This window comes from Vigna unguiculata, chromosome 9 (assembly GCF_037176805.1).
Source record: "Vigna unguiculata cultivar grain cowpea cultivar isolate G323 ecotype 2 chromosome 9, ASM3717680v1, whole genome shotgun sequence".
Lineage (NCBI taxonomy): Eukaryota > Viridiplantae > Streptophyta > Magnoliopsida > Fabales > Fabaceae > Vigna > Vigna unguiculata.
In genome coordinates, this window is record NC_140800.1 from 7,385,461 (window position 1) to 7,409,956 (window position 24,496).

The window sequence follows — 24,496 nt, forward strand, 5'->3', positions numbered from 1 at the left end:
AAATTTGATTTATTTATTTCTTCCTTTTTTTTCACACAGAAGAGGATAACTTTCATTTAGAAACAAATCAAGACAAAGTGACTTTAGCCATTTTTACTTCTCATGATATATTTGTTAAAGCTAAACTAAGGAAAAATAAAAAAAGAAATAACATTGAAATCTATTTTTATTGACCAATTAGAATTATTTCTCAGAATCTATAATTGTCTCAAAAGATCCAATATTCATACATTATTAAAATTTTTGAATAATAGTCAAGGCCTTTTGAAATTTGAATATTTTCACATAGAAGATGGAAAATCTATATTGGATATTTTAAAAATACAAAAGTATTTTGCATAAAAGTGAAATTTATTGACATAAGATTTTTTCAAATTGATTTTTTTTCTACTCAGAATAAAATGTTCAAAATATGTAATTTAAATATTTAGAACAAATCCTAATGATCAGAATATATCTAAAAATGTATATGGGGATTAGTAGGTTTAGAAAGAATTCTTCTTATATATACTGTACATATGTCATGATATATTATTAAAAATGAATTAAAAATGAAACCAATCTTCTAATTTTTTTAAAAGGACCTAACGTTAGGAATCTTTCTCAATAAGTAATGTTTCTTCTATACTTAACCAAGAGGGCAACTAGACTACCAATCAAAAATATGATAGTTGTTACTGGACGGCAAAATAGATTTTGAAATTTATTAACATTCTTCAAAAGGTACCAGAACCATTAAAAGAACACTCAAGAACTTATTGAGTACTATACAAACTATTTGAAATACAAGAAAAAAAAATATCAGGTAATATTTTCAAAAGATTTGCAAAAGAATCCGTAAATTCTTTAATCATGGATGGTTGTTAAACATACGTTAAAGACAATTATACCTAGAATTACTACTACTAAATTATATAAAAAGATGGTCAGGCTATGCGAGTTCTCTATGATAATTATGACTCATCCCCTTAATCAATTTAGTTTTTATAACCCATCTCTTTGGCCAATTTAGCTCTTAATATAGGATTATTAAGTCAAGTTTTTTTGTTATTAAGATGTCTCTTATATATTGTTTAAGTAGGTTAGTGATGTATATTAGGGGTGTATTTTGTATAAGGTGACATTTATTATGTTGTTACGGTAACTATTATATTAAAATTATATAGAAAATGTGCCTGGTGGAATCTGGTGGAATTTTGTTTTAACTAGTTATGCCTAAATTACAAAATATGAAATATTATTGTTAAATCAGTTGTACATTTACACACGTATAGATTAAGTTGTTACTTTGATTAACGCCAATATTCAAAATTTCAAAATTATAGGAAGAGGATATTATGTAGAAATAAACCACACAAAAACAACCTGAGACTCACTACTTAACCTGAAATATGTTTTTTAACATGGTATTTTCATTCATTTAGACCTATCACTGTCTCATATTTTACACCTGCTGAACCATTTACTGCGTGTTGGATATGACCCAATCTAGACTTAATTTCAAATTCCTTTTGGCATCATTTATTTATAACATAATGTTTATTTGTTAAAAAAAAAATCCTTTTAACAAGATAAAATTAGTTTCAAAATAACTTTGGAAATACGTGCTGTCGGACGCATATGATCTGATTTTGAAACACTTTTAAAAGAACTAAAAAGTGAAAAATAATTTTATTTTTCTTTTACTGTGGTGTCTGGCTCGCCGTTATGTTATGTGACACTCAATCTTAAACAATTCAAAAATAACAAAAAAAAATATAAACTTTTCAAAATTAAAAATCAACCTGTTTCAAACAATAACAAATTTTCAAATTGATTTATTTAAAGAATCATGTAAATTTGATTTTTCATAATATGTAAAAGAGAGGATTTGTCCCTGTAAGACCAAACAATAAAAAAATACTTTTGTTTTTTTTCAGTATTTTTCTTAATTACTTTTGAATAAAATTAAACATTTAAAAACAACATCAATTTTTTTGGCACATTTAATTAAAGGTTATATTCGAACGAGAGTTGTAAAATACTAACACATCTCGGACAAAAAATCTAGTTTTTGTTGACCTTGTCATAGTTTTTTTATAATAAATTATGTTGATAACTTCGAACTATGTTTTTAAAACTCTTTTATTGTTTGGTTCACCGTTTTGTCATGATTTAGGTTGTGATACTCGTTAATATTGTCCCAAGTTTTTCCCATTAGAATTAGCAAAAAAAATAATGAACTATTAATAGAAAATAACTTTGATCTTGCTAATTAAAAATTAATTATTAAAAACATCAACAACAAAAATAATGACAAAACTTGAAAACAATATAGTTTACACACATTCATTAAATATAAGTGACATGTGACACTCACTGTTCATGATCGTTAATGATTTAAACGTGTTCTGGTTCAGAAAAATAATAAATAAATTCTCGGACCCGACTACTCGAGATCACAGCAACTGGCTCAGTTTCAATCCACTTTGTAAAATACTCTACAGCCACAATCAAAAACTTGAATTGTCTCACCCCTTTAGGAAACGGTCCCAGAATATCTATTCCCCAAGTGTGAAAAGGCCAAGGTGTATTAATAGAGTGCAGCACCTCTGGCGGAGCACGACTCCAATCGGCATGTTTCTGACACGATTCACATTTCCTGACATACTCCACACAGTCATTCTTCATAGTGGGCCAAAAGAACCCTCCCCGAACTATCCGCAACATCAATGCTCTCCCCCCCAACATGACTCCCGCAAATGCCCTCATGAAGTTTGGCCATGAGCCGAGACGCCTCCCTCCTTCCTACACAAATCATCAAAGGTCTGGAAAATCCATACCTAAATAAGTGACCATCTATCAGCGTATATCGACTTGAATTTTTCTTTATTTTCTGCGCCTCATTAGGATCCTCAAGTAATTTGTTATCTGCAAGATAGCTTCTTAAAGGTGTCATCCAAGATTCTTCAGTCGTCAAAATCTCCAAAACCTAATGCTTCTCCCGCGTATCTACCCGAGGAACTACCAATGTCTCTCTTATCACCGACTTATGCTGCCCCGGTTTCGAACAACTAGCCAACTTGGATAACAAATCAGCTCGGCAATTTTGTTCCCTCGGAACATGCACAAATTCAAAGAGAACAAAATTCTTCGCAACAAATTGGACGACCTCTAAATATTTGGCTAACTGTGGGTCACGAGCTTGGAATTCTCTGGTCACCTGACCTGTTACTAATGCGGAATCACTTTTGACCAACAGCCTAGTGATACCCATCTCTTTAGCCAAAAGCATCCCTGCTATCAAAGCTTCATATTCTGCCTGATTGTTACTAACTTTGAAAGCAAACCTCAACGATTGTTCAATTAATACTCCTTCTGGCCCTTCCAAAACTATACCAGCACCACTACCTCTTAAATTAGAAGCCCCATCCACTGATAGGATCCATGTTATCTCCCTTACGCTCTGATCCACAACAGGTGGTTCAGATAACTCCACCATAAAATCAGCCAAAAACTGAGCTTTGATCGGTCCTCGTGATTCATATTGTATTCCATACTCCGAGAGCTCTATTGCCCATTTAACCAACCTGCCCGATATATCAGGTTTTTGTAATATGTACCTGATCGGCAGATCCGTCATCACCTTGACACTATGATTCTGAAAATAATGCCTTAAACGCCGAGCGGACACTACTACAGCCAACGCGGCTTTCTCTATAGTGGGATATCTCACCTCAGCACCATGAAGCACTTTACTTACGAAATACACCGGTTTCTGCTCCCCATCGCTCTCTCGGACTAACACCAAACTGACTGCATGCTCGGTCACCGAAACATACAACGCTAGATCAGCGCTCTTTTCAGGCTTGCACAATACTGGTGGTTTGCTTAGATACTCTTTCAATTTTTGGAAAGCTTCCTCACATTGATCGGTCCATTGAAACTTTTCATTTTTCTTCAAGCATTGGAAGTAGGGAAAACCCCGATCTCCACTTTTAGCAAGAAAACGGGACAAGGCCGCCATCCTCCCCGTCAGTCTTTGTACTTCTTTAACATTACTTGGACTTCTCATATTTATGATGGCTGCACATTTATCGGGATTAGCTTCTATCCCCCTCTCGGTAAGTAAGAAACCCAAAAACTTTCCTGCTTTAACCCCAAAAACACACTTCTCGGGGTTAAGCTTAAGTCTGTATTTGTTGATTGTAACAAATAATTCCTCCAGACTCCCTTATGCTTCTTCTCTTCTACTGAAGTAACCACCATATCATCCACATACGCGTGGACATTTCTCCCCAACATGGACGCCAGAATTCGGTCCATTAACCTTTGATAAGTGGCTCCTGCATTTTTTAACCCAAATGGCATTACCCGATAACAATAATTAGTTGTTCCTCCCATAAACGCTGTCTTATCTTCATCTGATGAGTGCATCTTGATTTGATTATAGCCTGAATAAGCATCCAAGAAACTTAACAAAGCACAGCCCGATGCACTTTCAACTAAGGCATCTATATTAGGCAAAGGATACGAATCCTTTGGGCAGGCATTATTCAAATCCGTGAAATCCACACACATCCTCCACTTTCCATTGGACTTTTTCACCATCACCACATTTGCTAGCCAAGTCGAATATTGTATCTCCCGTATATGAGTCGCTTCTAATAACTTACATATCTCCTCAGTAGCTGCCTGGGCACTATCTCCGCTCAACCGTCTACGCTTCTGAACTTTAGGTTTAGCCGAAGGGTTAATGTTAAGCTTGTGACATAAAAAATCGAGATCTATTCCCGTCATATCCGTTACACTTCAAGCAAATGAAGAAAGGTTTTTCTCCAGTACTTGTATAAGTTGTTGCTCTTGCTCTAAACTCAAATCCCCTCCAATTCTTAACTTCTTACCCTGTATAAGCACCTTTTTCACCTCTCCTACAGGCTGAGGTCTTCTCTCAGGGTGTACTAGTCTAGGATCTAACTCGAGATCTATGACTACCTCCGTTGTGCTTACTGAATATGCAACTTTCCTCCTTAACCTTAGACTGTCTTCATAACATTTGCGAGCGACCTCCTGATTTACAGATAAAGTGAGCACCTTCCCATCATCAGAAGGAAACTTCATCTTCAAGTGTACCGTCGATACCACTGCTCCCAATTTATTGAGAGAAGGCCTTCCCAACAGTAAATTGTATGATGAAGGAGCGTTGAAACCTATATACCGTATAAATATAGTTTTTGCATCTTCTTTGTCCCTAAAGGTCGTTCGAAGATCAACATACCCTTTAACTTCCACCTGATCTCCTGAGAAACCCACAAGTACTCCGTCAAATGGCTTTAATTGGTCCATCGGTATTTGCAACCCTATAAAGGTATTCCAAAACATCACATCGGCAGAACTCCCCTGATCAACTAGCACCCTATGAACATTACTTCCCATCATAATCATAGACAAGACTATGGGATCATCCTCATGTGGGATTACTCCTTTTAAATCATCACTCGAAAATATTATAGCTGGAACTTTCTTCGGCCTGTCAATCTTGGCTGTAGTCATGACACTCCTTATATATCGCTTCCTAGCCGAGCTAGTCTGTCCTCCTCCCGCAAAACCTCCTGCTACCATATTAAAATCCCCCAGGACAGGTGTCTCATGCAAATCGGGAACCGTGCGAGTTTCAGATGGTTTCGCGTCTGTATCCGATTTCATGAATTTCTCCAGAAGTCCCCTATCTGCTAACATAGAAAGCTAATTATTTAAAGCATAACACGAATTTGTGTCATGGCCTCTAGCCTGATGAAACTCACACCAAGCATCCAGTCTACTGCCGAGTGCCCTCCCCGTGATATTAGGATAGCGCTAATGTTTTGATATTTCCGCATCCTCCAGTATTTGGGCGAGAGCCACCCTGAAACTTGGGATTTTCTGAACTCGTCGATACTCGGTCCTTGTTGTGCTACATAGGGGACAAAACGCCGATCCGACTTCGTCCGGGGTGGAGCCCTTCTCCTTCGATAAGCTTTCACATCTCGTTCACTCCGGGAATGGGCCAACGTTCTTTTGTCCCCTGCTTTTTTATGACGCATGGCCTCTTCGGTCTCTATCTCCACAGCTGCCCTTTGCCTAATCTCTGTTAAGTTCCTTGGAGGATATCGGTACAAGGATTCACCGAAAGAACTGGCTCGAAGTCCCTTCACGAAGGCCTTGACGAGCAAACCCTCGTTAGGGTCAATTAACCTCATACTAACATTGGTGAATCGATTGGGGAACTGCTTCAGTGTCTCTTCAGTTGTCTGTCGTATATCAAACATGTCTGCCATCTCCACTGGTTTGGCCCTGTTGGCTGAAAATCTCTTCAGGAAAAGACATTTAAAATCATTAAACGAGTTGATTGAAGAACTCAGTATGGTGTTAAACCATTCCAGAGCGATCTCGGCTAGCGTGCCCACAAACATTTTACAACGTATTGCGTCATTACCCCCCGATATCATCATCCGGGCCTGAAACGCTTTTTAATGTAACTCGGGATCAGAATTCCCTGTGAAAGGCGTGATTTTTGGAATTACGAAATTCAGTGGAATTGGCTCCTCCATGATCGAATCTGCTAGAGAACTGGCATCACCCACATCGGGGTTCAACCAACTAGCATATCGGAAACCAACCCTGGTGGCCTCCAATCGGTTTTGCATTTCTTCATTTGCCTTCCATAGCTGTTCTTGTTGCCGAAGCGCCTCTTCTAATCGCTGATGTGTTTCTTCGGCCTCTTTCCGCAATCTTTCTCTTTCTCCCAAAGCCTCTTCCCGAAGAGCCTGTAAATCTTCCTCTGCCTTCTTACGAGTTTCTTCTCTCTCCTTTTCTAGTTGAACCTGATCAGCCTCTGCCTTCAGTCTGATTTCCTCATTCTGTCGTTGCAGCTCCAGAATGCTTTGCATTATCTGCTGCCTGGTAGGTCCTTCACGCGCCGCTCCTCTGCCTCTATTCATCCTCAAGTTTGTCTCTTTTCTGCTTGTTATTCTAATGGGGTAAGGATCGAGTTTTACCGAACCCCACGGTGGACGCCAATGTTCTGGTTCAGAAAAATAATAAATAATTCTTCACCAAAACAAAAAGAAAGTTTTTCAGACTTACTTAGGTAAAAAAAAATCCTTCCTCCCTTGATCATGGGAGCAACCTTCTTATTTATAGAATAATCAGTTACAAAATATTAAATTCTAAAAATACCGAATAAAAACGAAATCTCTGCTTCCTAAAATATCTCCAAATATATATAAAAAACCATATTAGTTCTCAAAAATCCCACCAAACACGGAATTCAGTTAATATCCTCCTCCCTCGGTACTCTGCCGACCCCATCTATCACACGCTACATCCATCCTCTCGGCCTAAGACCGAGCCACCCCCTCTGGACCAGTACAAAACAGTATTAACAAAAAAAGACAAAATTAAACAAAATTGACGAAAATTACAATCTATTTGAGCACAAAAACAAATTAGAACTTATTTAACAAAATTTGACAAAAATTAGGACAAAAAAGTATTTTAAGCATATATATATATATCAAAAGTTGAAATGAAAAAATGAAATCCAGATTTTCTGCTAGATTTTATAGTGTGATCTTTTCTCGAACACTCAAAATATATCGATATATTAATTTTTTTGAATATATTTTAAAACATCCAAATCAAGTTCATAACTAGAATATATGAACCTATGTGCACATTAAAATGACTTTCTACTGGGCATAATCCATCAATAAATGAAGTTCATTATGACCAAGATTCAAAAATAATGATACATGTGTTTTTTAAGAGTGTTTTTAGTCGGTTAAGGAATTAATAGATAAACCTCCTCTAGATGGCTTCTGAAAGGAAAGTATCCTTGCACATCTTTTACTCCATAGAGTACTTTAGCAAGGTGTGATGATTTCCTAGTTGCTTAAAAATCCATTTTCCCTATAAATAAAAAAATCCCCTTCATCTTGTTCTAAATATTCACAAAACTCCAGCACCATATAAAGTAGGCCCTGACACCCTTCATGCATGTTGATTAAACTAGGAAATCACAAAAACGATAGATAAAAATACAGTACATGTTCATTCTTGTATCAGTGTTTGTGCTAATGGGTACAACTTTGTTTAACCGGCTGCATATAACAATGGTATAAGAACTAGCTGTTAAGAAACAATTAAGGATTTTAATTAATTTCTTTTGTTCTCTGCAAGAAGTAACCTATCACTACGACACAAAGCGCCATTTATTTTTCTGACACTGGAAGTTTATGATATCCCATAAAATTCTTTTAAGCTTTGTACGCCAAAGCTTGAAGGTTCACAGGAAGATCAAATAGTTGGGAAATTGAATCATGATATTACATGGACCCTTCGTCTGCTTGTGATGCAAACAACAAATCTGCCTCTGTTCACAACCCATGTCTGTTCGTGAAGCAATTTCGTCCGTCAACCAAAATCCCCAATTGATAATAGAGAAACTAATAACAACTCAAATTTACAACAAAGAGACTACACACAAAAACTCAAACTTACAAATAACAGAACTAATAATAACTCAAACTTACAACACACAAATAGATAATAACTCAAACTTACAACACTAAAACTGATTACAACTGATATTAACAATACAAGGACTAATAACAAATTGAATTTCATTAAAAGAAACAATACATAATAGACACATTTCATCACATGTGTGAACATCCTTGATGTTGAAACCCCGTTTGCTACATAGAATAAACTTTAATGTTGTAATTAGAGACCAAAATAGAAGGACCAAACAGCTCAAAGTTTTGAGTAAGAACCATTTTCAATTTTTTGTAATACTTTAGATACAAAAAGTATATTTATCCAAAAAAAAAATTAATACAATTAAATTAAAAAGATTATATTTATTTATTTTTAAAGTTTGAAAATCAAAATATATCAAGGTTTTTTTAAATGAATTTTATGTCAAAATTTAGAAATTAAAAAGTACTTAACCCTAAAAATAATACCATCTTAATATTTTCTTATTGTCATCTCTAGTAGGTTGAACCATTGTGAAGGTTAAGCCTTAAAAAAAAAAAAAGATAAGCCTTAAAAGAAAATAAAAGAGAAGAAAAAGAAAAAGAAAGCATGCAAAATGTGATAACATAATGGGCTCAATGGTTTTGCTGCACGTATCATGTTCCTTTAATTGGTAATTTCAATTCATAGTTTTGTTTGTTTCTTGTATCGAATTCTTAATTTGATATTAATCCAGAAAATCTTAATTAATATAAACAATTTTAATAACATAATTCTAACAATATAAATAAAAATAGTAATTTTAATTAATACCAATAAAAATTATTGATAGACATATACAAATCCTTTAAGGTTTGACCAAGAATATCGTAATATTAATAGAAAAAAGGTTAATTAATATTAATTAAAAAAATCAACTAAAAATATATAAATTAAAGAACAAGTATTTTAAACATGTGAAAAAAAGATCGTTAATGTTAACTAAAAAACTTAAAATATGATAAATTTTATTATGAAAGAAACTTTTAACATTTACTAATAAAAAATAATAACGTTATTCATTGATAAATAATTTTAAAATTATGATCTCAAATCTTAATGAAGCCAACAATATGAATTTTAATCAAGTTAAGACAAAATCAAATGAAGCTAAAAAATTTTAAAAAGAAAAAGTAGATTTTCTAACTTAGTCATTTCATTAACTAATCCAATTACTTTTATAAAATTATAAAATTTCTTTTTCCTTTAAAATTCTCATCCAAACAACATAATATATCGTTAAAGTTCTCTAATCAAACATTCTACGCCATCGTAATTGAGATATATTTTTTAAATTGTGACATTTCAATACTAGTGTATTTTATTTTCAAAAGTCAAAGCACATTTTTTAATTTAATAAAACATTAAACATTAAAAGAATTTATTAATATTTTTCGATAAGCTATTTAAAATAAATTTTAAAAAGAATAAAGAAAATAGAATGTATTTAAAATGTAAGTCACTCCATTTTGAACTAATTTTTTAAAATTAAGTTTACAAAAACAAATGTGCAAAATGGTGTAGTTCTCCCCGTAGTAAACCATCTTTTTAATACAGACTAGTAAAATCACATAATGAAAAGGGGAACTGAATAACATAAACTTCCCTCACTTAAAAAAATGGAGTATTTCTACCTCAAAATCTTGAGATTTTAGCTTTGTTTGACGGGTCTGGGAGGTCCAAAGTAGTTTGTTATCAATCCCATTAGAGAAAACCTGAGGTTCAGATTAACATAAAGTCAATAATTTAAAACTCAAGAAAACCTGTCGAACTTTCTATTAGATGGAAATTGAGGACAAACTATTTTATGTTCACATTGCCACAGAAGAATGAAGAAAAATAAAATGCTGCAAATCACCATGTCTGTATTTGTATGTATGCATGTAACTGTTAAAATACTATCACTTACTTTTAGAATACTACTTCAGCAAGTTAAACCTTTGGAGAATTTCAACATACCCAAATCGTATACTTGTAAAAAGGTGCAAGTAACCAAACTGCATGTGTTTAGTATATTATTATGGGAGATTATTTTCCTAGACGACCTGTCTTAAAGAGGATCTCTTGTCCTTCGAGTTTTAAGGAGACGTGAACCTATAAGCATGATTGATGAACCACAACTATGACGAAACTTCCATCTAATGCTAGCTCCAAAGAAAAGCAAAATGACATTACTATCCTACCAGTTTCCTAAGCTCTATGATTGCATTTATTCCAAACAATGTTAAACTATTCTCCAAAAAAGCAAACAACACAACATTCTCAACATTTTGAACAAGTTTTCACAATCTTTGGGGCATTTTTTCTTTCTCCAAAAGTACAATTCCCATGTTTTCATTGACCTTTAACCCTGCCATTATGGACGGATATGCAGTTTTACCATGACATGGGAATGCAAGTAATTTTCTGCCGGACTATTGGCTTCCTCACTTCTTTATACTAGACATTCTTTCTCCAATTATTTGAATTCTGAAAAAGATTCCTAAAACTACTAAACGCTATCCATATATACTCATTTATCCAGATGTAACGTTACCTGTCTTATAACTAGACATTTCCCTCCAAAATCTCTATGTACTTCAAATACCCCCTTAAACATGTGCTATCCATCTCTAACTATTGTTCTGTGTTGCTTGGAATTTAGCCATGTCATGTGAGAAGTATCAAACTCAGGAAACAAATTCAAGGGCCAGCCATTTTTTAAGTCAATGAGAAAAAAAATTTCCGTCATCAGGGTTTATAGTAAAGAACGTGAAGAACTTGCACGCATTACAACAGATAGAAGCAGAATAAAAAAGAAAAACCTTGAAGAGTTGAAACATGCTTCAGAAAGTTGCAGGGTCGTTACAAAGGAAAAGAAGTTTGCACCACATATAATCTTGGTTACTTTTTAACAGTCCATACACAAGAATGTTGTTATTTGATAGGAATACCTACATAGTAAGCAGTTAAAAATAATGACGATGCACTTAAATGACTATGGCCCGCAATCCTATAACTATTTTAGGTGAAGGAAACACCTGTGAGAAGTAGATGTCCTATCTACTCGACAGAACAAGATTCAACATTTACTCAGTTTTTGCATTGGAGCAAAGCATATACTCCACTAAAGTAAAAATTTCTGCAGTAAAAGGAATCTATCAAGAGTATTGATTGGAATGAAAAAGGTTGGGAGTGCCCTGAAGAATTGAAAGAAAAAAAATCAGAAGCTTGTCTTCTCTATGTAATGGGTAGAGGGAAACAAAAATGACACTGAAGGAAGTTATGAAATAGGATCTCATGGTGGATAAAATTCATGAGAATTTAATTTTTTGATAAAGCCCAATAGGCTGTTATTCATATAACCTATCTGGTGAAATAAGGTCGTCGTTGTTCTTGTTGTTTGTTGAGAGCTATGTTTGGAAAGCTGGAAATAGAGTGAGTAATAGAGGGTGAAAGGGAAAAACATATTTAAACATAGTTGTGGAGTTAAGTAACAGAAGGGGGCGGAATGGAAAGGGAGAAAATTCTACTCCCGTTCCTAGACAAAAAAATAAGCAACCAAACAACAGATCAACATGTTCTATTCCATTGCATTCCATTATGAGCCATTCTTCTTCTTTTCTATAAAACACCTAAACATTTTATTAAAATGCATTTTGAATTGAATTGAAATGGATTAGTAAAACATACATCATTAAAACATCTAAATTTTATAATCAGTAAAATGAGAAAAGAAAAATCAAATTCATCATCTATGACTAGTTTGATAAAAAAAACCTATATTGTATTTTATTGTTTTAAAATATTTTTAGAAAATAATGTTCGATATTTATATACATTCTTACACCCTAATAGCCTTTGAGTCTCAGACTCATTCTCTCTATGTCCAACAAATGAATTTTGGAATATCTGATGCTGATCCAATGGATTATAAAGCATGTGGGATAGTTGGTGGTTCACTATCCATGCTGATCCGTCCTTTTAGTTTTATTTTAGAAATAGATGGATTGGTGAGACGTATAAACACCGGCAAATAATTTCAAGCGAACAGTTCAGATATCAGAGGCCTGATTAATCTCATCAATTAGCTTGTCGAACATCTAGAATTCTACATTAAACATCAATTCTCTCATCATGATCCAATCCCTAACAAAGGCTAATATTGAGTGTCATCTGTTTAGCAGGTTCCTGTCTTCAAATCAAGACTGAATCTTATACAAAATTAAAATTTCATTTGATTCTACTACTGGCACTTCTGGAACAAATGACTAAGTAAAATAATACTAATTTCCACAAAAAAAAGGAAGGGAAAGATCCTCACTGCTGATTTTAGTTTCCTATTCATCAAGCCATAAAAATAAGCCTCCAAATCTGACTTAAGAACGGATGTGCCTATTCTTTCGAGCCCTAAGTCTATACGAAATTCAGAAACTTGAAAAAGAAAAAATAACTGAAACCGTGGAAAATACACTACCTCCCAAACCTATGGACATTTATTCAACCTTTTGCTACGCTTCTATTTAAAACAACGGCTCCCGCAATCAGATCCACAAATAAATCTCATAAAGAAAAAGCAAACAGGAATCGAACAGAGGAAAACGAAGAAACTCACATCATAGCCATCATAACTTGTTTGAGATCGTTCTCGACATTCCGCATGTTCGCTACGGATTGCGCGCAGAATATGAGTGCCAGCCAGGAGCTCAGTTTGTACTGATTTCACAAATAAAAGAATAAAAAAAAAAGTGTTAACGCATCGAAACGAAAATTCAGTAGTGAGATCGATGGCGAAGAGGTGCTTCAAATACAAACCCTAAACATAACGCCGGCAACGCCAAATATGACGGCGATGAATCCGGCGTAATCGATCGGCAGATCCTGCGGTGCAATCTGCGGTGCCACGTAGGGTCTCGCCGCCGATGGCTGACGGGGATCGTTAGTGTGCGATGACATCTCCGATTTCTCTCTTCGCGTGCCAGAGACAGGTGTGGACGAGTTTCTCAGTAAATTTTTATTGTTTAATATTTATAGTGTGAAATCTGCAAAATATAAAGGATTAGATTAGAAAATATTTGATTAATTAATCTGTAATTTTCTCTCTTATCTTACATATCAAAGTAGGATTTTATTTTATTTTTTCACTTTAGAAACCCAAAATTTGTTATTTAACTTTTACAATATTTCATTCCTTATACTTTAGTTAATTAATATAATATGTTTAGTCAACCTTAATTAAGAGTTGGTTAAAATATTTTTTTAGTTCCAATTTTATTTATGTTTTATCAAATAAGTCTTAAGTTTGTTTTTGTGTTCAAATAAGTCAAAATTTTCGTTAATTTTATTCAATTTGATTCTTTTTTGTTAATATCGTTTAAATCGGTCATGAACATTTGTTAGGTGTCACTTCGTGATTTTTTTTAATTTCTAATTATTTATTTAATTTTTTTTAAATGTACATATGTCAATCCAGCAATATGTCACGCATAAGTCAATGTTTTATATTCAATTTAATCCCTATATTTGTTATTTTTGTTCAATTTAGTTCTAATTTTGTTTAAAATTGACCAATTTTGTCCCTCTCACAGATAAAATCAAATTTAATTTTTATATAAAAGTTATAATGATGTGAATTTTAATATATTATATAAAATAAATAAATAAAAATGTGAATTTTAATATAAAAAATAAATTTAATTTCAATTTGGAGAGAGACAAAATTGGTTTATGTTAACACAAATTGAGACTAAATTGAACAAAACTAACGGAACTAAATTGAATATAAAACATTGACTCTAACATGTGGCACGTTGTTGGGTTAACACGTGGCACGTTTAAAAAAAATTAGAAAAAAAAAGGAAGTGACACGCGACAGTCCTATTCGTTAATGATTTAAACGGTATTAGCAAAAAAGAACAAAATTGAACAAAATTAACCAAAGTTATGACATATTTGAACAAAATAAAATAAAATTATAACTGATTTGACAAAACTTGACGAAAATTGGGACCAAAAAAATATTTTAACCTAATATAAATAATTTTAATTAATACTAATAAAAATTATTAATAGACATTTACAAATCCTGTAAGGTTTGACAAAAAAAATTGTAATATTAACTAAAGCTTAAAATACGATAGGTTTTATTATGAAAGAAACTTTTAACATTTATTAATTAAAAAGAATAACGTTATTTGTTGATAAATAATTCTAAAATTATGATCTCAAATCTTAATTAAGCCAACAGTATGAATTTTAATCAAGTTAAGACAAAATAAAATGAAGCTAAAAAATTTAAAAAAAAAATTAATATATAACTATTAGTATTTATAACTATTAATAAAGATTATAAAGATGATTGGTTTTGATAATTGTTTTGTAACCATATTTTTAATATAAACTATCCTTATCAAGTGTAAACACATTTTTTTCGTACATAATTAATTTAATTTAAAAAATATATAAATGTTATTGTTTTAATTTAAAATTAGTTTTAAATTTATCTTTCGGATGTTTGTTTGTGTGTTTATTAAAAAAGATTTAAAGGTTGAAAAAATAAATAATAAACATTTTTAAGTTTAAAATTAAGTTTTAAATGAAATGAACTTGAAAAATGATTTATAGGTTTAAAAAATCAATTATGTATGTAAAAATGTAAAAAGTAGACTTTGTAAAAATATAAAAGATAAAATGTGTAGAAATATAGGGTAAACTCTCTAAAATTACAAACTATATACAAAAATATATAGAGTGAACTCGCTAAAAATACAAATTAGTGTATGCACTGACTAGTTTAATCTGTATTGTTGTACTCGTTTAATTAGTGCAATGACATGTTGATATAATATGTATTGCTAAATTCATCTAATTGGTACATGGACACACTCGCTTGATCAGTATATGAATACACTCGTCTAATGTGTATTACAAAACTCATTTAATCAAAGAATGAATATAGTTTGACTAATGTATATTAATATACTCGTTTAATATCTACTATGTGTATGAACAAACTCACTCATTTAATGTATATTGTTAGACTTGTCTAATCAATGTATAGATAAACTCATTTAATGTATGTTGTAATACTCATCTAATCAATGTATGGAATGAATCGTGTAATATATATTCCTAGATTCGTCTATTTAATGTATGAAATGAATCATCTAATGTTTTTCACTAAGTTTAATCAACGTTGGACATACTCCTCTAATGTATATTGCTATACCCATATAATGTCTTTGAGTACACTTGTCTAATTCATGTATGAACATACTCGTCTAACGTGTATTACAAAATTCATCTAATCAGTGAGTGCACACACTCATATAATGTGGATTAATAAACTCATCCAATGTATCTAGAGACAAACTTGTCTAATGTATATTGCTAGACTCGTCTAATTAATATATGAATGACTTGTTTAATATGTATTGTTAGACTCGTCCAATCAATGCATCAACATACTCCTCAAATGTTTTTCCTATACTCATCTAATTAATGTATTCTTAGACTCGTTTAATCGACGTATGAATGACTCATAATTTTTTTCTAATACTTGTCTAATTAGTGTATGAAAAATTGCATCTAATGTGTGTTACTAGACTTGTGTAATGTTTTTCATTATACTCATGTAATCATTATAAGGAAAGCCTTGTCTGATGTGTATTACTAGACTCATTTTATGTGTATTTTAAACTCATATAATCAATGCATCGACAAACTCCTTTAACAGGTATGCTAGACTTCATCCTTCAGATTATAGTACTTGAACATTTTCCGAATTGGACCACGAAAAATCGTTGTTGCATTATGGGTCACATGAAACTCAAACTTGAAAGTTTTAGAATTTGGATCAACAAACTCCATCTCCTGGTCAAAAACTATTTTCTTCTCCCAAAATAGGTGGAAATAAGGATCCAAGCTAATTGTAGACTGCATTCCGAAAATCATACAATATTAGACTAAAATATGAAATAGTTATTTTTACACAAAACAAGAATGATAAATGCTACACATTTACCTCTTTGGAAGTTAAGAGAATCCTGAAAGAAGACAAGAACCTAGACCACACCAAATCTTCCTCTGCAATGTAACTATCAACTAGACCTCGGTATTCTATTTCAGTCCATTGTAGGTCGAAAATCCTCAGTCGAAAATATCTATCACCACAAAATACAGTACAAACATAATGTAAGTCTCTCAGTTCATAAAATTCCTCGAAATAAGGTGGTATTCGAAAAATTCCCTTTCTTATCAGATCTTCCTCAAACTCTAAGTTCATAACATTGCCCATTCGGTCAGTAAAATAATTGGTCCCAAGAGTCAGTTTGTTTTCCCATTCAAGCATAAAACCATCTTCAAAATCCCCAAACCCCTGCAATGTAATATATGCGAGGAAACGACAATATAAGACATGCATGTAAGACAAATTAACAAATAATGCATCAATAATATTTCAAACATCAATACAAACAAAATACAAGTACCGATCACAAAATAAAAACTCACAAAAAAGCTATATAACTATAATAACGCAAAATCAACTGCAAAAGTTAAATACTACTTACATCACTCGGATACAACAAGAAGATGGAGTTTTGGAACAGATTTTGAAGCTGTATTTACCCGAAAATGACATCTTCTCCCACACCCACACAGCGGACCAGACAAGGCAAGAACTGTGACTGAACTGGGAATGAAAGCAAACAAAAAGTCTAATGTTGTTCCTTAAAAAAACTGAAGCAAATATACGGTTCCGAAAACATCTGATAATAATTAATTACCTCTTTAAATTAGAATTATATTATTTACAACGAAAACAAAAAAAAAAATTATTTATTTTTAATACTAATTAATGCAAAACTATGATATGAAGTTGAAATTTATCATGCATAATTATATTAGGTTCCTTAATATAATTTTAAAAAATAAACAAAATGCAAAATATATGATAAGTTGAAATACACACATTAGTAATATTTACTTTTATTATACTTTACTAATTATTATTATTTATTTTTATTAATTAAAGATTACTACTTATTCGTTTTATAAGAGAATTATTATTTTTTGTGTCTAAATATTACTGATCTAAAATAACACATTTAAAAAAGGTAACAATTTTTCATACTATTTATCATATAATGTTGTCTGTTATCTTAGAATCCAAATAAATATAAGAATTAAATATCTAAATTCCTATAAAACGAAATTTAAATTACATATTTTAAAACATAACTACGACACTTAAATTCACTTTAACGTATAGAGTTCATATATATTAATTTTCCCAACTATAATATTCTGTAACGATATTTATGGAAAAAAAATACCCATTACATAAAAAATTAACATTTTTTTCTATCAAAAATACAACACTAAAAGAAAAAAAACCACAAAACACCACCCGTGGTATATCACTAGTAATTCTTAAAAATATAATAAATATAAGATTGTTTTCGAGTGATTCAAAACTAAAATCATATGTATTAAAATTTTCAACATAAAAATTATAAATCATTGTCATCATAAAAATATTACTAATTAATAGATTAGATATTTCATAAATAAGTATCAGTAAAGTATCTTTTAAATTTCAGAAACAGATACATGTTGAACTAGGGATGTCAACGGGGCGGATAGGGTACGGGTAGTAGCTCCCCCGTACCCTATCCGCTGGATAAATATTCACTCCGTACCCGTACCCATATCTGTCGGGTATCCGTTATGCGGGTACCCATCTATTTTTTTTCATACCCGCGGATATTCATGGGTACCGCGGATATTTACAAAATTATTTAAAAAATAAATATTTAATCATAAATTCAAATAAAATACATAACTGTCATAAATTTTAAATAAATTTCAAACTAACTCAAGTCCATACAAGTTCAAATAATTGTAAAAATAAATATAAAATGACGTTCAACACAATGAAAATTTTTTAATTAGTGTTTTGATCAACAAGCCCACTCTCTCAAATTGATTCTTGAAAAATAATAAAATAATAAATCTCAACTGTCACGTGCCAAGTATTCTTATTTTGATTTCATCATTTGACAACAAGCATACCATAAACGTCACTATCTATATATGGTTTGATGTATATGTCCAATTTCAAAGAAGGGAAAGAGAAAAATGTCAAGGGATGTACTGGGAAGAAGACAACGTACCAACACTTGAAGTTGGAAGAATGAAGACAGAAGACAAGATGTGCAACTTATAAAAAATCAGGACAAAATGTTTTTTACTAATATATATATATATGGGTATTTTTGTGAATTAAGGTTTAGCGGGTACGGGTATCCACGGGTACGGATACTATGATACCCGTACCTGCCCCGTTAACATGCGGGTATCAAAAATATTCGTACCCACGGGTAACGGGTATCCATTTTTAATATCCATTTCCTACTCAATACGGGTTTTATCCGCAAATACCCACGGGTACGGATATTTTTGACATCCCTATGTTGAACATTGATACTTGATCTAAATTGAAATATTGATACTCCATAACTTGGAATGAATCAGACTTAATCCAAAGTGATTAATTATCGTAGAAATAAAAATGCTTTGAGAGATCAAGTAATATATTTCGGGTAATTTGAATTGAACTTGTATAATTGTATGGACTTATTTTCCCTTTAACTATTTTGTTTAATTATTCTATTTTAATATCTGATTTAGTATGTTATTTATAATATTTTTAATAAAGAATTTTTGCAATTTTATACGTCAAGTTTGCAAAACTTTTACAAATTTTTATAACCCGTCAAGTTTAACAACCTTTTTAATGATAATTCACATGTCAGATACTATGATATATCAAAAAACGAATAATTAAACACTTATACGTATACCAACAAATATCATTAAAGATACGAGATCTTAACAATTATAATAATTATAAAAATATACAAATAAAGTTAAATATTTTAAATAAAAATAAAACAACTTGTTAATTATAATTTAAAGTGTTCATTTTATTTTCTAAGAAGTAAGTGTAAGATATATTATCTATAATAATTTAAAGAGATAATAGAATATTTTAATAATATATATAGTTAAAATAATATTTTAATGTAATGATTAATATATAATGTAAAATATTAAATGTTTTAATGGAATATTTTAATTTATAACAATATATAAAATAATACATTTTTTGTGTCCATATTTTATTATTTTAATTTTATCTTTAATTATTATTTTAATAATTAATTATTTTATAAATAATTTATTTTTAATTGTTATTCTAAAAATCTATGTAGTCTTTAACAGTTATTTTGAAAAAAAATATTATGTACATAATTTATTTTTAAAATTTTACATTTAATTATTTTAAAAATTAATTATATATATTAAATTTTTATGAAAATTAAAAAATACATGTGCGATATGTTTTCCCTAGTATACAATAAAGTAATATATAACATAATATAATAAATATATACATAATGTATAAACGTATATTTATATATTTTATTATATGTAAACTTTATAAACGTATATATTGTATTATATGTAAATTGTAGTGTGTAATATATAAACGTAAGTATATATTTTGGATGTGAGATTTGTTACTAAAATCTTAGTTAGTTTGTTATAGTATCTTTTGTTCCTTAAATCTTAATTAGTTTGTTATAGTATTTTTGTTCCTTAAATCTTAATTAGTTTGTTATAGTATTTTCGTGCCTTAAATCTTAATTAGGTTGTTATAGTATTTTTGTGCCTTAAATCTTATAAGAGATAAATTTGGTTAAGATAAATTTGGTTTCTTAGTTTAAATGTTACCCATAAGTATAGTAAATTGGGTGAAAGTTAAAACATTCAAATAATTGAGTATTCAAATTGGTTTCTTAGTTTAGACGTTACCCATAAATACAGTAATCTGATCGAGAGTTAAAGCATTCAAATAATTGAGTATTCAAATTCAAGATTTTTAAGTGGTTTAGAAAGTGAAACATAAGGAATTCTTTGAAAGAGAGACATGAGTCTTTTAAAAATTAAAATGAGTTATTAAACTTTGAAGTATTAAGGTAAAGAGAACTAACTATTTTAATTGTTTTAATTTTTTTAGCTTGTGTAAAGTTGCTTTGTATCTTAACGAGATTTGGTGAGAAAGGTCTCCTTTGTTGTGCGTGTCTTTTTGTTTTTGTATAGTTTTTTAATCCATTAGACAATATGTTGAAGGACCATCTGATGGTTAGAACAATGTGTTTTTGAAGAGATTTTCTTCAAGATTTTGTTGGTGTATTGGTGTCTGAAAAGCCTTGTATTGGTAGGAGATGATTGTTGACATGTTTGTACGTGTGTCAACACGAGGTGAAAGACTCTAGAAGTAGTTTTATGATATTTTTTTTATGGTTTATGCATGTCTCTACACATTAGTGATTCTTTTAAATTATTTAAGTACATTTATCCTTAATTTAGTAGTTTGTTATTTTATGTAGAACATGAGTTTGTTATGATTTAGTGGCTTGGAGATTAGGAGTGAATTTGTTATGTATAAGCCTATAAAAAGGCTTTCATCTTTCATGAATAAAACAAGCACTAGCTTCTTTCAATCTAAGCTCTCTTTATATTTTATATTCTCTATCATTCCATTTAATAGAGCCATGGTCAAGAGTTAAATTCCTAGTAAGCAATTTTCAAGGGGAAAATTGTGAGTTGCACAATTGTCATGTACTATCAGAAAGTTTGTTGTTTGTTATCTTCCACCTGCTATCGGACCACTATCGAACTACTCATTAATGTCTAGTCCCACATACCAAATGTATATATCTTGACATGTGTTGGAAGTCCTACATTGACTGGTAAAGCAATTTCATAGTATATAAGTGAATACAAACCTCACCTTATAAGTCAGTTTGTTGGGTTGAGTTAGGCTTAAAGTCCACTTCTTAGCAATTGGTATCAGAGCCAAGGTCACAAATTTGATTTTTGGTGGGCAATTGTTAAGGGGGACCGTGGTTGCATAATGGTCACGTGGCAAAGGCCAGGTGAGCCTAGTCATAATCCAAGAGTGAGATTCCTAGTAGGACAATTGCTGAGAAAGAGATTGTTACACATGGCATCAATTGTCCCATGGCAAAGGTCAAGTGGGTTGGATCACAATTGAATCATGACGCTTGGGTTGCTACACTCTTAAGTAAAAAGAGTTGTATCATGACTAATGACTATAGTTTTTGGCTTAATGATAAACACTCGATCCTAACAAGTATAAGGGGTTTTAGCTTCGAGGGAACAAATGACTAGTAAGCTTTACATAATAGTATGACAGATAAACTTCGTTTGTAAGTCTTTTTAGGAGAGCAATAAGGAGTGGGTTTTGTCCCTAAAACTTTCTAGGAGTAGTGATAAGTTCTATCTTTAATGGTAAACAAATGATTGGTAAGCTACGTGCATGAGTTGCAGTTGAAGTTGCAGTTGAAAACCTGATATTTGCTTAATTCTCGAGGAGCAAAAGATTGAAAACATTGTAATAAGGTATAAAGCTACAAATCAATCATGTCAAATACTCTCAATAGAATTCTTAAAATCTAGCATCTGGCTTCATCATCACTAGTGTAAATTAAATTATCCACAATAATTAAATCATCATCACTAGCACTTTACCTTCATTGCTCATCTTGTTGAATGAGGTCTGATCATTTTGGACACTTTTGGAAACCATCATTAATTAAACGTGTTTCAATATGATTAAAAAGCCTTTCAAGGTTGCTTACCATACAAAGTTCTGTGAAGCTTGTACACGTTACGCTCACTTCACTTCTTTTCGCAACGCTTTGGCAGCCCCACATATAAATATCCTTGCTCACCTTGGAGAGATGTTGATTTAATATTTCATACTGGTAAATCTTCCAGCTCCTCAGTGCTGCAAGTGTCAATATCCTGTTTTGCGTCCATTCAAGCCATTTAAGTAAATACTTCAGTGAAATGTACTCCTTGTTGTGAAAATACCCTTTGGTCACTGAATGAGTCTTGTACTTGTCAACTTCTCCAACCTCATTCAACTAATCTTTTAATAATCCATTTGACTCCAATGGTTTTGGTTGCTATTGGATAAATCTGATTTTGTCAATGGAATTAATTTCAGAATCCAGAATCCATTGCTAATTTCCACTTCGAACCCCTCACGGCTTTTAGATAATTTCAGAATGGATTGCAAAAGCTACTAAAGGCCACATTTAGCTTAACTTCCTCCTTGGATAGACTTTCACCACTCACAAAGTCCTTTATCAGAGTGCGGACCTGTGTGATCATTATTCCTTTTGTACTGAACTCTTTTGTATTCATAGGATTGTCATTTCATGTATTTTGATCTTCTCTACTACCTTCATCAATTGACTCTGGTGTTTTCATCCATTTATACCTCAAGTTCTTCCTCTATATTAATCTCAGCATCACCCCATTCAAGATCTAATAATATTTGTTTTTCAAAGCTTGCATCCCATTCCTATTGTTCATCTTACTCAAATTACATCTCTACTAGCCACCATCTTAGGATCATTCACCCAAATACACGTTCTCGCTAATTCCTAAAATTACACACCCAAACTCTCGTTCTCAAGCTTGGTCCTCCAACCATACGGTACATGAACATGTGACATACATCCTCAAATACTCAAAATTGGTCCACTAAAGGCTTCACCTTGGACCATGATTCTTCTAGAGTAACATTCTTCATAGCTACCGTGGTACTTATATTTAGAACTATTAAGATATCTTTAATATCTTAATTTCTATTTCTATTGTTATTATTCTTCGTATGTATTTTGGACTTAGCCGATATGTTCTTTATTATAAATACAACCTCTATGTGTATTTTCTACACAAATGAGATTAATCTTAAACCATATTTTCTCTATATTCAACATGGTATTTAGAGCTTAAGGATTTTTTTTTCTGCCTCTGTCTCTGGTCCACTGCCAGCGCTGCCTTCCACCGCTGGCCGCTGTCCACCACCACCGATCGTCATCCATCGTCGTCCACCATTGTAGGCCGCCGGCCACCGGCCATCACCGTTGCCGGAGGTTCAATTTTGATCGGCGACCACACGATTGTACTCACCTCCCCCTCAGCGTTCCAGATCTGGGCTTCGTGTTTCCATTTGAGCACTTTCAATTTTTAGGGTTTTTTTCTCTCCTCCATGGCATCTTTCGCTGCTGCTTCGTCCACTTCCATCGCCTCCATGTTTGATTCGTCCATTTTTCCTCCAAATATCAATGTGTACTTGCCCATTGATAAATTAGATGGCACGAATTATTCGACATGGGCATTTGACGTTAAACTTTGGCTTGAGAGTCAGGGGTATCTTGATCATCTTACCCTCAAAGTGACTAATGTTGATACCACTAAGTTTCCTCGTTGGAAGAGAATTGATGCTCACATATGCATGATTCTCAAGAATACGATTCACACTTCTTTGAAACCATTGTTTCATGCCTACGACACATCTTATGAAATCTGGGAACAGGCCAAATTACTATACACCAATGACACTTAACGTCTATATGGTGTTTGTCACAACCTGCTTAATGTGGTTGCTTCTTGTACTCAAGACCCTGTGGGAGATTATGTGGGTAAGGTGACTGATCTTTTTCATGAATTTAATGAAGTATTACCTCCTACCTCTACTCTTGCTCAGGAAATCGAGCAATGATCACGCTTCTTCATGGTTGTGATGTTACACGGACTTGTTGAAAAATATATTCATGTTTGTGATCAGATTTTGGGTTCACTGTTATACCCAATTTTACCTCTACTTGTTCCACCCTTTTGCATGTGCCTTGTCAACCTTCCGTTGATCCACCTGTCCATGCCAATGATTCCTCTACTTTGGTATCTCAGCGTGATGATCGCCACCGCTCACGCAAGCTGTAGAAAGGGCATCACAAGTGTGATATGGCAAGTTCGACCACAAAATTGATCGATGTTATGCCTTACATGGTTGTCCTCCTCGATCTATAGT

At 32.1% G+C, this 24,496-nt stretch overlaps 2 protein-coding genes across 3 annotated transcripts; both read right to left on the bottom strand.

Moving 5' to 3' along the window:
• Window positions 1-4,791: 4,791 nt before the first annotated feature.
• On the bottom strand, window positions 4,792-5,718 carry LOC114162932 (uncharacterized). The gene has a single exon (XM_028046946.1). The coding sequence runs from the start codon at window positions 5,716-5,718 to the stop codon at window positions 4,792-4,794; it is 927 nt and encodes a 308-aa protein (XP_027902747.1).
• Window positions 5,719-7,987: 2,269 nt separating this feature from the next.
• Window positions 7,988-13,548, bottom strand: LOC114196238 (asterix-like protein). 2 transcript variants are annotated; one of them, XM_028086822.2, is made up of 4 exons: window positions 13,333-13,548; window positions 13,133-13,233; window positions 10,173-10,253; window positions 7,988-8,409 (listed from the first exon to the last, which is right to left on the bottom strand). In XM_028086822.2, exons 1-3 carry the CDS (start codon window positions 13,471-13,473, stop codon window positions 10,190-10,192), a joined length of 306 nt encoding a protein of 101 aa, XP_027942623.1. In that variant the 5' UTR covers window positions 13,474-13,548; the 3' UTR covers window positions 7,988-8,409; window positions 10,173-10,189. The 2 variants fall into 2 exon arrangements, with proteins under 2 accessions (XP_027942623.1, XP_027942621.1); XM_028086820.2 differs by lacking the exon at window positions 7,988-8,409 and having other exon boundaries at window positions 9,983-10,253; window positions 13,333-13,547.
• Between the last annotated feature and the right edge of the window lie 10,948 nt (window positions 13,549-24,496).